Genomic DNA, 14,440 nt, shown 5'->3' with positions numbered 1-14,440 from the left:
ATTTTCATATTTTCTCAGATTATAGAATGTGAAAATACGCAAAGAAGGTGGATAAAAACGAATTTTCACCACAAAAAATTACATAACGACATTTTCTCATCCAAACCGCCTTTTCTACACTTTCCTCGTGCTCTCTTCTTCCGCGAAATCTTGAAGGCGTATTCGTGGTACAAAACCCAACACGAGGGGGTGTGATCCGTGAAATTCAGCACCGCGACGCGATGTTTTATCGCATCGTTTGTACCCTCTGATATACCTACCCTTGATGTACGCATATTCAGATTTGATATGAGATTTCTCGCGCAGCCGCGTATCACATTAGATATGCACCAATGCCAACCTGGCACCCTTCCGAGATGATAGGGGTGGCGGGATATATTTTATTTTAAAGTGGATTTCCATTGGTGCTTTCGCGTTTTTCACATAGCACAACGATCGGGGAGATGTGACAAAAATTGTGGCGGTGGAAGAAGGAAAAAGAAGAAGCTTACCATAATTTTTGTTTGATGATGGAAAACTAGTCAATGAAGTTTTTTTTCCAAATTTTTTTTTATTAAAATGAAATTCTCATGGCTGGGCATGAATTACCTGACAATATTGATGATTTACGGAAGTCTCATCATGACAGGACCAAAACTGTCTTTTCTGGAGACATTAAGTCGTAATTTCATGCAGGAAATGAGTCTAGAAAAGTTATCCAAGAAGATGCTGATGAGAAATCAAAGACAAGTTTTTCTCCCGAAACTTCGAAGTGCACCAGGAGTGTGATATGCTTTCATGTGACCAAATAATCTTCATATATTATGTGGAATTTCCATAAATATCTGCTGGCGAATGTTTTGAATAAAAAACGAATGGAAAAAACGATTTTTCGTGTAATTTAATGTTGAACAAAGTGAGTAATTTGATTTGTTCCAGTTGTATCTTGAGTAAACTTGCGCAATCAATACATCTTTGTTAAGAGTTCATATTGAAATTGATTACTTTTTCCCTCCATCGAAATTGTCTATATTCATTTGTTGAGTGGCTGAGAATCCATTTTACAAATTATCAAAAAGCTTTTATTTCTAAAGACAAATCTCTCCTGAAAAATATTTCCTTTCCAACACAGTTATATTCTCAAAAACACCATTTGATGCATTCCACAACTTTGAAAACTTCTTTTATCTAAAAACCACTGTCGAACTATTCAACAAGTATGTTGATTGGTATAGCGGCTATTATAGAGTTGATGTTTCAAGTGAAAATGAAAATTTAATGCATCGATCAGAAAAATCAATACCTACCTAGTAGTTCAGTCTGTTACACTGGAAGCCTTATTTTGTCAGTTTATTAAAGCACTTATATGATTAGACTGGCCAAAATCAAATAGTGAATTTAAGAAAGCTCAATTTCCAGCCATTATCTCACAATGGACATTCAAAAACCGCAATTCACCAACATCTGCATGAAGAAGTTGTATCATTTATATATAGGTGGGAATTATGCTTTCATACAAAAGATCTGGCGAGGGAAGAAGTATATGCAAATTTTGGGTGTCTCTTATTTGCATGTAGCAACTTTTTTACCTGAATTTGAAATTATGAATTCAGGGGTGAATATTCAGACACCTTTTCCTATGTAGGGGTGCTTAGTTCTTTTTTGCCAGATTTCCAAGAATATTCAAAGACGAAATCTCACCGATCAATTTTAGTAATAAGGTCCGTTGTCATAAAGCTAATTTTCAATTCTTGAGATTGTGTAGAATTTTTAGAACTTAGCGAAATCGTTTATATATATCTTGCAGAAATGCTAATATTCAGTACATGAATTATGTCTCAGGATAGATGAACATGAGCATATAATAGCTCTAACAATTGAGGGAGAAACATATGCGAAAGATGGCGAGTCATAGAGGATTTGTTCTTTATGTGGAAATTTTAAGAACGGTTCCAACCGTAAACATTTCAGAAATGCTTATAAAATGAATTAAGACCTATACTAATTGCAAGTTGCGGTTGACTATGAATTTTACTTCTCAATTAATGAATAGTATCAAAAATTAATTCTTCCCGATAATGCTAAATTGATATTGTTTGATGTCCAAAATTAATTTCCCACTATTCCACCAATTGAAACGATTGAGCTGGTTGAGCATCTCTTGGACAAAATTTTGTGAATCCTCTAACTAAACGGTAAATTTCAGATCAACTTACTATTTGTCTATCTCAAAATCAGTTTTATTCATGCAGCAAATGACTGATAATGGGTAATCCGAAGCTGAAATTGTCATGGATAATCTAGAGAATAACATCCATATCAATCAGGAAATTAACGGTTTTTTGTGATAGTAGAGCTACTTGGATGATATCTTAGTCTGTTTTATTGGTACAGTTGAACAATTAGCTGAGTTTGGCGAATATGTTAATTCCATTCACCCGTCAATTAAATTTACGACTGAAAGGGTGAATAATTGGATAAATTAGCTTGACGTGACTATTACAAAAATCAATAATAAACACGATTCTGCACAAACCATCTTGTACGGAAATTTTCATACATAATTTCTCCACATACCCCTAACAGCATAAAGTAACTGCATTCAATAGTATGCTTCACATTGTAACTTTCAGAGAGAGCTGAGTTTCATTGAACAAATTGCTGTCAGCACCGGTTACAAGGTAGACATAATCGACAGCTTTCTATCCAAAAAAATTACAAAAACAAGCCATGCATGGACCAGGTCTACCCAATTTCAAGAAACAGTAGCGTCTGCTATAGGACACTGTCATATTTTTGGGAACCCACCAATAATACCGCTCGTTTTTGAAAAAGTAATGCTTGGACGTGGCTTACAGGACAAATGATAGTTTAGGTGAATTTATAATGAAGATAAAACTTAAGTGTGGAATAGATCATGCAGGGGTAAATGAGTTAGTTGACTTGTGGCTTTTGCTCAAAACTTCTTATTGGCTAAACGGGGATAACTCTTTTCCAAAGGATTAAAGAGCATTGAAGTGGTTTCTTGAATGGAAAGACCAATTCCACATTTGAAAAGAATCTTTCAGCAGAACGACATGAGTTCTGATATGACTATGACACGGTTACATTTAGAAGAGAAAAGTTTGAGACTCAATCTTCCAGAATGTCTAGAAACGAGTAGATTTAAGAATTCGAGTAATTTACTGAATGACCAGATATAATTTAATAACTCTCCGTTTCGGAATATTTGTCGAATAAGTTATGAAAATGTCATTCGTTACAGGTTTTTTTTTCAGGTGAGGTTGTACACTTCCTTTTCTTCCCTTTTGTGGATGTTTATTGATTTATTCCCAAAGTCAGGAACATATTTAACATTAAATGACTACATAAAAACTCAGATACTAGAAATAATGGTACTTCAAATCGTAAAAAATAGGGTGTTTCTTGAGAATGTGTCAATTTTGAAAAAAAAAGACCTGTAGAATTCTGATGAATGTTTTTTTTTTTGTTCTTCTGGAAATTTTCATTCAATTCCCATATTTTAACTTCCTTTTCTCACTTTTAATGATGTTTTCATTCAGAGTGACGTTTTTCTCAATTTTTTTTTCATTAAAAGTGTTATACTTGCTTCATCATAATTTTCATTCATTGTATATCTATTTTCCTTTTCACTGATTTCAAATAACACTATTGCAACTAATTTCTGTTGTTCAAAGTGTAAGAAAGTTTATACCCGAAAGAAAAAAATATTCAACACAATATTTTCATTCGATTCTATCATTTGAACATTATTTTCTCGCTTCAAATGATTTTTCATCTCAAGGAAGTTCATTTTCAATTTTAAAAGCTTTTCTTCGGATATTCCTGGTTCGTTATGATTTTCAATCATTCCATACCTGCGTTATTTTTCAATGATTTCAAATTACACTATAGCAACTGAATTCTGTTAGAAAAAAACTACAAAAGTCCTTCATTGATAGCAAAGAATATCCCACATGATAGTTCATTCCAAATTTATAGTTTGACCATCTTTTCCCAATTTAATTTTTTATTTTCAGTTAAATTTTGTCCACAACATTTTTCTTGGTTCACTATACTTTTCAATCATTGTATTCTTATTTTCCTTTTCAGTGATTTCGAATAACAGTATAACAACTGCTAACAACCTGCCCACACCCCGCAGACAGAGACTTCCCAAACACCCAGTACATTCACGATTTTTTCCTACCTGACGCTACCCCGTTCAACTGGAAATTTTGAATGGCCGCCGACGAGTTTTCCGTGAATAGAATGTCAACGACCAAAGTAAATAATGCCCAGGCAATAATAGTAGCGCATATGAATTACTAGAAAAGTAAAGGAATAATCTAAATTGCGATCTCGTATTGATTTAGTGCGCCATTAAAATCAGCATCAGCAGAAGAAGAATAGAAAAGGAAAGAAACGCGTAATCCTTTTGCTCCTATACATATATTCACATAAATACATATATAAGATGTAGAATAAATAAATAATCCATACAATTTATATACTATTGTATATCGGAACACGGGGCGCCGCTATTGGCCGAGTCGATGCCCCACCACGCTAAGGCCCGGGACTAAATCCCCTCTCTCGGTCTCCAGCATCCTACTCGATGCAAAATACGCGTTGTTATACGGCTATAGTCGGTGGCCCTGTCGACACAGAGCCCGTATGCGAGTCTCCAGTGATCTACCCCACAAAAGTTCAAACGTACCCCGCGACAGTGAATAAAAACATTCTACGTGTGCAGTGACATGACTGGTGACTGTTAAGTGCCGATGAAATTAGCGAATCTGGCGGATTTCAGAAGTGATACTGTTCGGAGGTGGGTAGAATCCAACCCGCCACCCACCCTCCAAAACAACAACTTGGACACGCCGAAATCCTTCAAGAACAACCTCAACAACAACACCATAGACTTCTCCCATCAAACCTCTTTCTGGAACACCAAACAAGAGAGTACTATGCCGATGCTACTTCACCCGCCGCCCAGTCATATGATTCTTTCGTCACATGAATCGGAGCAACCCTTGGACTTTACCATGTCGAAATTCAAGACGAAAGCTTCGGCTACGGTTGCTTCGCAGTTGAAGCAGTTCAATAGCTTCGCAGCTCAGCAGCACATGATGTTGCTGCAGAATAATGGACTGTATTACAACAGGAGTAACAATAATAAAAGCTTCACGAGAGGTAGTACGCCGTCGTCGAGTAGTTCTGAAGAGGAAGGTGTTGGTCCTCCGAATGGGTCCCCTAGGTCTCCACCCCCTAGTCCCCTGCGACTGAGAGGAGAAGGTAAGTCTTATTTTTTGAATGACAACTTCCAAAAGTTCCATGGTAGGATAGTAATGACAGTTACACCACTACACTTATTGTAGCAGGTCGAACAAATGTAAAGAAACACAGAAAATAAAGGGAGTATTGGTCAGAGGACAAAATCAAATTATTCTAGCTGGGAAAACATAAATAAAACATCAAAATATGCTTTAGGGATAATCAAAATTGCAGGTGAAACCTCTTTCCTCCCCTACAATTCTATGAACAGGTAAAAATGACGTCCACCTTCACTGGGAGTAGAGAAAAAAACATATTTTCTTAGTTTTCCAAAATCGACTCTATCCCTAACAAAAAGCACTTATCTTCCTCCTAAATTCACTCCCGCATCATGTCATAATATTGCCAAACCTCAGTCAATGTTGATAGTTCAAAGTACCCAAGTACCACCGAATTGAAAATTGAAATTGTGGATTGTTTTGTTTGAATTTTGATCTTTTTACCGCACCATAACTAATAATAACTGAAAGATTTTATTTTAGTGGGAGACCATTATCCTCTTTTACTGTCATTTGAAAATCTGCACCATATAGAGAGAAAAGCAATATATGCCTGTGAAAGGTATCAAATTATTGAAGCAACTTCTGAGAAAGGAAAATTTGTCGTTGTTGAAAATTACCTCATTACCTCAACAATTTTTAAAACTATGACTCAAAATACCAATGGGTTTAAAGCCGAATTGATAACAAAATACTTGCCAAGAAAGTCTACGCGTAGATTCGAGACGTTTTTCTTATTGATAAGGTGGATAATCAAAATTATAGAGCTTTAACGTATTTTGGACAACCAACGGAAAAAGTGGCTTCATTTTTGAGGAAACGAGGTATTAAAATTGCACATAGAACAAGTAATACGTTGGAAAAGTTAGTTAACAATATTAAAGACTAAACATCCAAGTTCGAGAAATCAAGAGTACATAAATTAAAGTGTGGAACGTGCCCTAAGGTATATATTGGTCAAACTGGCAGATCATTTAGGAATCGAACCCAGGAACATCATAAGAGCTATGTAAATAAGAAAACGAATTCAATATATTCAAATCCTCTTCTAGAAGAAAATCATATCTTTAAAGAAAAGTTCGAAATTTTGCACATAGAAAATAAAGGTTGGAAACTGAATCATTTGGAAGCAATGGAAATTAATAAACTTAAAAATTCAAACATTCTAATTAATGACCAACTAGATTGGAATAGATCACCATTATTGAACTTATTTTCTTGAAAACCAAGAAAGAATTATTATTGATGTAGATGTGAGGTAATATGATTCAGATGATCATTATTGAACAGGTAGCTTAGGTAGAGGTTTAGGTAATTTTTAGGAGGTAATCTCAATCATGGTTACCTGTAGTATATAAATAATAATGCAAGAACAATTTGAAGTATAAATCACTTGAAAAAGCTAAGACAAATTATTTTTCATACTCCAGTAGTTTTTTAATAGGCATTCAAAACCGCAACAAATACTCAATAATTCCATTAATGTTTATGCGAAGAAGCTATTCGAAATTAATGAAACAAAAGAGTATATATCATGAGTATCTTCATGGTGAATAAATCAATATTTTGTTTCATATATAGAATTTTCATTTAATATTGGTTAATTCATAGAAAAATTCATGAATTATTCAATTTTTCCCAATAAATAAAATATAGCTCAACAAATGAGTATTTTCAAAGTGAATGCAGCATACAAAATGAAACTGATCTTGAAAATAATAATTGATTGATAATTATTGTCATAGGCTTTGAATTTCTCAAAAACTGAACTTTTGGTATTTCGATACAATTATTTTCAAATTCGAAATCATTAACTATGTCTACTCCACTATTGTATATATAGATAAATGTATTAAACATGCATTCTTTCATTAGTTTTTTCAAGAAATATAAATTTTTTTGAAAATTTATCCATTCTAGAAAAAAACATTCAATTCACTTACAGTTGTTGAATTATTCTTCAACTGGCTTCATTAAGTTACGTATTTTCTTATGTATTATCTTGTTTTTTTCGACAAAATGTAATTCATGTTGTTTTTTAGTATATTAATTCGACATTATCAATTGTTATACAAAATAACATTGATTTCTGAGAAATAATTTGATAGCTTTATTAAATTATCCTATCTAGTTATTTTTTTTTCATGATATCGACTTCAAACAGAATTTACTAGCAAATAGTATAATTTTATAATTCATGTTTTCGACCAATTATAATAATCTGTATTGTGTCATTTGATATTCGTACTTAGTGGCTAAATAAGCTTACTAATGTTATTATATTATATTAAATTTCAAATTATCTTTTCTGTATAACTTGTGTAACAATATCAAAAATCTTAGAAAAATTATAGTACACAAGTACATAGTACAAGAGTACATAGTACAATAATCTAATTGCATAGAATGAAATTTTGCCATGACTACAGGAGAAACGTCTTAGAGGAAAGGTAGCCGGGCCTAAAAAATTGCACCCCCTCATATTTGAAACTGACATGTGCTCCTACCACACCTGCACGTTTTATGTTTTGTAACGAAGGCCCCGATTCAATTTTGAGCAGGTAGAAATACTTCTTGCAAAAGTAGGATCTGCAGCACGTTTTACATCCATTAAATCTATTCATAACATACGTCCTTTTTGGAATATTCAAATTCACCCACAGAAATACTCACATTTCGGAGAAACCAGGCATATATCACATGCAGAATATCTTTGTTGTCTAATGCTTATTGTTGGTCTCGATATTTTGGGAAAAATACCTGGGGATGGCTGTTTTAAGGAAAATTCAAAGTATGACTGATCAAGGCAGAACATGATGAATATCACCAATTTCAGTTTTGAGTTGATTGAAGTTCTGGATGAATAAGTAATCAACGTATCAGCTTTTCGGTAAAAATTGTGATTACAGATATAATTTTCCGTAGGATGCAAATAGATTCGAATCTGTCTGTTCTGTTGAAATATGTTTCTGGTCTTGCTGTTTGAGGTACGATTCCTTGCATAGAACTGAATAATTAGGTTTGCATTGAACTGATCATGGAAATGACTTATAATCTGTTTGAAAATCTGTTTAAAAATATGTTTAAAAATCCTGATTTCCTTCCTCAATGGACATTTATGCTATACAAGGAACCTACCTGCGTATTTCAAGATTCTAGATTTAGTAGCTTCATCTGTACGTTAATATAAGAGCGGAAAACGTTTAGTAATTCATATTTTCACTTTAAAAATACAGTGACTGAAAAAATATGCATAGCTTCGAGAATCGAATTATGTTACCTATAAAGAAATTCGCAAAACTAACACAACCGTCAACGACGTCTGTCCTCACGCTTCTGCCCGCGTTCGGGTCACGTTCTCAGCGATGGCGCTTCTTTGCTTAGACCGCAACGTCCACCGTTGTCTTACAGTAGACGCGACGCGTAATGGCTGCGTTGCGTCAAGTTAATCTTATCTTATTTTAAACGATTCGTCCAAATTCCTTAGCGTAAAAGACAAGGTTCATCTATATTGAATACCTAAAACGACAATTGTATCAATTTGTATATGAATTTTGACTGAAAGTATCTATAACTAAAACTTTCATATGGACTGAAAATAGGGTGCCATTCAACAGAAATTAATGCCAAAGTCGAATTACGAATGAAGTGATGAGGAACTTGGTGATCACACTGTATGTGTGGACTATACACTTCCATAAAACAATCAAAGGAAATCGAATGAAGAATTCAAAACTGCAAGATGGGCAGACACGAATCCGTTGAAGAAATCAACATAAAAGACCATCCGAGCTCTATTAAGAAAACAAGCAATTTTCCCATGTAAATATATGCAAAAGCGTGTGCATTAGCCGTTAATATGACGGCCACATTCATTATAATATCAGCCATACCTACAGCTAAATACATCCATTATATCCAGTTTATTCAGCAATCGCCGGGCATGGCTTTTCTAGAACGAAACCGGATTGAAATTTGGTGCCCACACATAAATATGCAAGATAATCGTAATTTCCGTCACTACCTGTATTCGCGTTCACCCCAATAGTAATTATTGTTGAACGTAGAGGGTTGCCGAACCGTCAAGTCATTATTTCATTTGAAAACTTTATTCCTGAACCGATTTGTTCAGTGAAAGATCGCATGGAATGCTTTAGGACCCCCATCTACCTTTGATTTCCTAACTGGGGCAGAAGGTTGAAGGAACTTTCAACGCAATTGCAGCGCGAATTTACATCAATTGCAAACTTGTCACCGATATTTATTTGAATGACAGGCTTCATAAATCACTGTATTGGTGCCAATGTGACGATTATTAATATAATTATCACTGATATATTCATTACCTCTACTAGTATTTCAAAGCCGATTTCAATAAATCTGCAGTGAATGTCTTTTCTATACGAATTGTTGGGTTCTTTATTGCCGCGTTATAAATATTTGAATATTTATCGTCAGGTAATTCACCGCTTAAAGCACGTGCTCATTAAATTCTCTTTGAGGTTGTGAGAGAATTGACGTGTTTATTTTCTTCAGGCACGACCAGAACTGATTCGTTTTTTCTATTGTAATTTCATCGCACTTTAGTTTGATGAACATTAAAAATTTGAAGAAATCTAATGACGTGTAAAATGTAGTTGATTTACAAAACTCCGAGTCAACGTTATTCAAGGAGAAAACATTCATCTTCAAAAAGAAGAAAGAAACTATGGTTGAACGACATGATTCAGAGTGGCAAAATGTTGCCAATTCGAAATAAATGAAAGAGAGATATCATTTAAAGAAATTCAAAATAGTTATCTCATTCTACAACTATATTTCATCCAAATCTATCACTTCTTATCATACTCCTTCCGGTGAAGAAATCAATAGATATTTATTTTGTCACCTTTCCTTAGGTAAAAGTAATCTATTAATTTTATCAGTTTATAATAAACTTTCATGAAAGTGGAAAGAAATATAAAAAGTTTAATTTCTAACTTTTATAAAAGTGGTTTAATTTCTCATTTTTCATGATCTCCTATCACATAGTAACTGTTACATCCTTTAATTTATTCGAAGAAGCAAGTACAGCTAGACATGCCACACACTACTTGAACTGAAAATGAAGTACCATTCAACCAATAGTGCCTAAGAAAAAAAATTACCCCTAAATATATATATACATCAGAACCAGAACAAAAAAAAATAAAAGTGGTGAAAAGCATAGAAAATTTCATTTCTCATTTGTCATGACTTCGTTTTTTACTTCTTACTGTCATGGTGCATATAGTATACTTTTTTGTCTTCCTGAACTCGGTTTTTAGAGTCTTCAGTATCCCAGTATATGAAAGTCATTATTTTTTATATTTTTAGGTTTCTGTATTGCTTCTCTATTTTCCTTTCATCAACAGAATATGGGAAATTAGTTTAATTCGTATTCCTTAGAAGAGGATAGTTTTTTGAAATAAACTGTTTTTTCCAATTTGTTTGCTGAAATAAAAATATTTTTGAAGAATTCTCAATTCATATACAGGGTGTTCCTTGAACACAGGCTAATATTCAAGGAGGTAATTCTTAGACCCATTTTAAGGAAAAAACGTCCTATGGACGTATGTCCTAAACGCCTTAACTTTTGAGATCTAGGGTGGCAAAGTTTTCAAAAATAATCAGTTTTTTAATAATAACTGAGATAATTTTGTAGACATCTTTGGCATATTTGGTACATATGTTCCATGCCTCAAGGCGCATTTTCTGATGTACAATTTTCTTAATTTTCTCTGCCAGTGGCGTACGTACGAGTTTTGAAATGTATATTTTTGGCGAAAAAAATACTACGCTACTGCTTTATCTTGAATTAAAAATTATTTTTAAAATCTCCATACATTTTTGAGCACATTTGATTTGCTGGGTTTTCTTTGTCCGACGCAAGGTTTTCGCTCAAAAAAATAAAAATCGCTTTACTTAAGGATAAATCCCTTAAAAATCTGATGCGGTATCGTGCATCGACTGAAAGCAAACTAAGAGATCAGATTTGTTGCAAAATAATTGAGGATCTGAAAGGTATTTGTTTGTTGTCAGATGCACTGTTCTCAATTGAAATTACGTCATAACGCAGCACCGCTTAATAATTTTTGAAAACATAAATTTAGTTATCCTGGAATAAATGACGTGTAGCAGAATTTATTTACTGCACCTCTTGGAAATATGGAGTTTGTCGATATGTGATTTCTTTTAAAGATTAAACGCAGAAAAAACAGCGTACCCACCATAGCAATAAAAAACGAATTATCTGTATGTACAAACGTCAGTAGCTAATATTGATGTTGGTTTAAAGTAAGGTATTGGTGTTAAAAACTGTGTTATTGAAGTTATTTTGGTAGTCCGCTGTTTTTCTGAATATCAGTAAATATGGTAAATTATAGGAATGCGGAAATGGCGCAAATGCATTACGTATATAGCCTTGCCGATGGTAATGCAACAGAAGCCAGGCGCATTTATCAGGAAAAATATCCTAATCGTGCCTTACCAGATAGCCGAACCTTTTCAAATATTCATCGTCGACTTGGGGAAACTGGTAGTTTCAAGAAAGGGACTCCGGAAGGTAGACCTCGTGTAGTAAGAACTCCTGAAATTGAGGAAGCGGTGCTGCAAGAAATTGAGGAACATCCTGAGACGAGTACGAGGAAGATCGCTAGAACTCTGGATATTTGTCATCAAATTGTTTGGCGTATTTTGGTTGATTTTTTGTTATACCCATACAATATTTCAAGAGTGCAGGCATTACTCCCCAGAGATTTTCCACAGCGTGTGAACTTCAGTCAGTGGTATCTACAAAGTATTGCACTAAATCCGCAGTTTGAGACACAAATTTTGTTCACAGACGAAGCAAATTTTTCTCGGAATGCCATTCAAAATATCCATAACAATCATGTGTGGGCTGAAGAAAATCCCCATTCAATAACCGAAACCCATTTCCAACACCAATTTTCGGTTAATGTATGGGCAGGAATTATAGGTGATCATCTAATAGGCCCATTTTTTCTACCAGGACGCCTTGATGGTCGTTCTTATTTACACTTTCTCGAAGAAGACTTACCTGGGTTATTGGAAGATGTGCCACTTGCGTTAAGGAATCGAATATGGTACATGCACGATGGCGCCCCTGCTCATTTCAGTGTAATTGTCCGAAACCATTTGAATACAGTTTATCCTAATCGTTGGATAGGTCGCGGAGGACCTCAGCAATGGCCAGCAAGATCCCCCGATCTCAACAGTTTAGATTTTCTTATGGGGTCACCTCAAAACTCTTGTGTATAAAACTCCCGTTAATACTTTAGAAGATTTAAGAGAGCGAATAGTTGCCTCGTGTGAAACTATACGAAATACGCCGGGAATATTTGAACGGGTGCGTAATTCCATGCGTAGAAGGGCGGAAGCATGCATACTAAGTGCAGGTGGCCACTTCCAACAATTTTTATAATCAGTTTTGGTATTATTACTAAGTAACAAATTTGTGCTATTCGTTTAGACTTACTGTCACAAAATAAAATAAAACTCGTTTTTGTGAAAAATTTATTTTTTTGCAGATTATGTTTTCAAATATTATTAGGGAATTGGTAATGCGTTATGGAGCAATTTTCAGATTCTCATTCATTTTAGAATTGATCTAATTTTTTAATTTGCTTTCTGTCGATTTTCATTTTTTTGAGTGAAAATCATGCGTCGGACAAAGAAATACCAGGAGATCAAATTTTCTCAACAATAAATGAGGTTTTTAAAAATGATTTTACTTTGAAAAGAAACATTGGCGTAGTACTTTTTCCCCAAAATTATTCAATGCGAAACCCGTAGGGATGCCACTGTTTGAAAAAATACAAATTTGTGTACATCAGAAAATGCGCCTTGAGGCATGGAACATATGTACTCAATATGTCAAAGATGTCTACAAAATTATCTCAGTTGTTATTAAAAAAACTGATTATTTTTGAAAACTTTGCCACCCTGTATCTCAAAAGTTAAGGCGTTTAGGACATACGTCCATAGGACGTTTTTTCCTTAAAATGGGTCTAAGAATTACCTCCTTAAATATTAGCATGTGTTTAAGGAACACCCTGTATGTCAAATTTTTCATTCCTCTTTCGAAAGTAGACAAGAAAATGTTTCTAACATCTATTTTGTTTTCTAAGAGAACAATTACTGCAAATGTTTTCACCAGATTTTTATTCCCCAAAAATTACTAACAATAAACCTGATCGTTTATAAAGAGATCGGAAAGAAAAATAATCTACGAAAGATAAAACATCATGGAAGCAAAACTAATGAAGTATGCTAACGAAATACCAAAAATATTCGAAAATAAATAAGAACGAGTCCTAATAGTTAGGAACTGAAGTTAGAAAACAGAAGGTACAAAAAGAAAGAGAAAAAAATACCCAAAAAATTTTGAGGCAATTTGGGACGCCGTGAAAAGAATGGAATATTGAATACACTTTATACAGAGTGTAAAAATCTTCGAGTTGAGACATATACAAAAATTAAAGTATATAGAAGATTCATTAATACCTAGTTTATTGTATGATTTTCACTATACAGGGTCGCGGTGTTTATAAAACCCTTTATAGTGAAAATCATACAATGAACTGTATCAATGAGTTTTAATATGGATTTTCATCAAGTATCGGACAGTTCTATTCAATTATTAAAGTATATAGAAGAAACAAGCTATAAAGGTATCTGCTGCTGTAATAAATAAAATAGTTTTAATTTAAAATTCTTCTCACATAATATTCTCGTACATATCAATGAATTCAGTTCCGGGAAAGTCTCGATAATTTTACATTGACTTTTCTAAAGTACATGGCGATCCTGCCAGTCCAGTCCAACAAGTGTGAAGAGAAAAAACCAAATAGTTAAAAATGTGTGGATCAAAAGTTACAAACGAAGAAAGACTGCAGATACAAGCTACTGGCACGGGATCAAATAATGCAAATCAATCCAGTTCCACCGAATTTACACACACCGACGGAATGATAATTCCAATTTTAATATTCATCGCAATTGTTATTATTTATTTTATATGGAGGAAAATGCGAGATGGTATGAAAAAATCAATGGAACGACAAATCGCGTTAAGCGAACTTCGA

General features: G+C 33.9%; 1 protein-coding gene across 2 annotated transcripts in view; it reads left to right on the top strand.

Annotated features, from left to right (window-relative positions):
* Positions 1 to 4,651: 4,651 nt before the first annotated feature.
* The window catches only part of LOC111510503 (uncharacterized), a 151,388-nt gene continuing 141,599 nt past the window's right edge, over positions 4,652 to 14,440 (top strand). Inside the window, exon 1 of one of the 2 annotated variants that reach the window (XM_074176195.1) lies at positions 4,652 to 5,277. In XM_074176195.1, coding sequence (XP_074032296.1) covers positions 4,764 to 5,277 — 514 coding nt within the window. In that variant the 5' untranslated portion in view covers positions 4,652 to 4,763. The remainder of the gene's footprint in view (positions 5,278 to 14,440) is intronic. The other variant, XM_074176194.1, reaches the window with a different exon arrangement.

The sequence above is a fragment of the Leptinotarsa decemlineata genome, unplaced genomic scaffold, assembly GCF_025532065.1.
Source record: "Leptinotarsa decemlineata unplaced genomic scaffold, Ldec_3_MD MMD2_tig00001621_RagTag_RagTag, whole genome shotgun sequence".
NCBI lineage: Eukaryota > Metazoa > Arthropoda > Insecta > Coleoptera > Chrysomelidae > Leptinotarsa > Leptinotarsa decemlineata.
The sequence above is the reverse complement of the archived record's forward strand: the minus strand, read 5'-3'. Positions and strand labels throughout refer to the sequence as shown.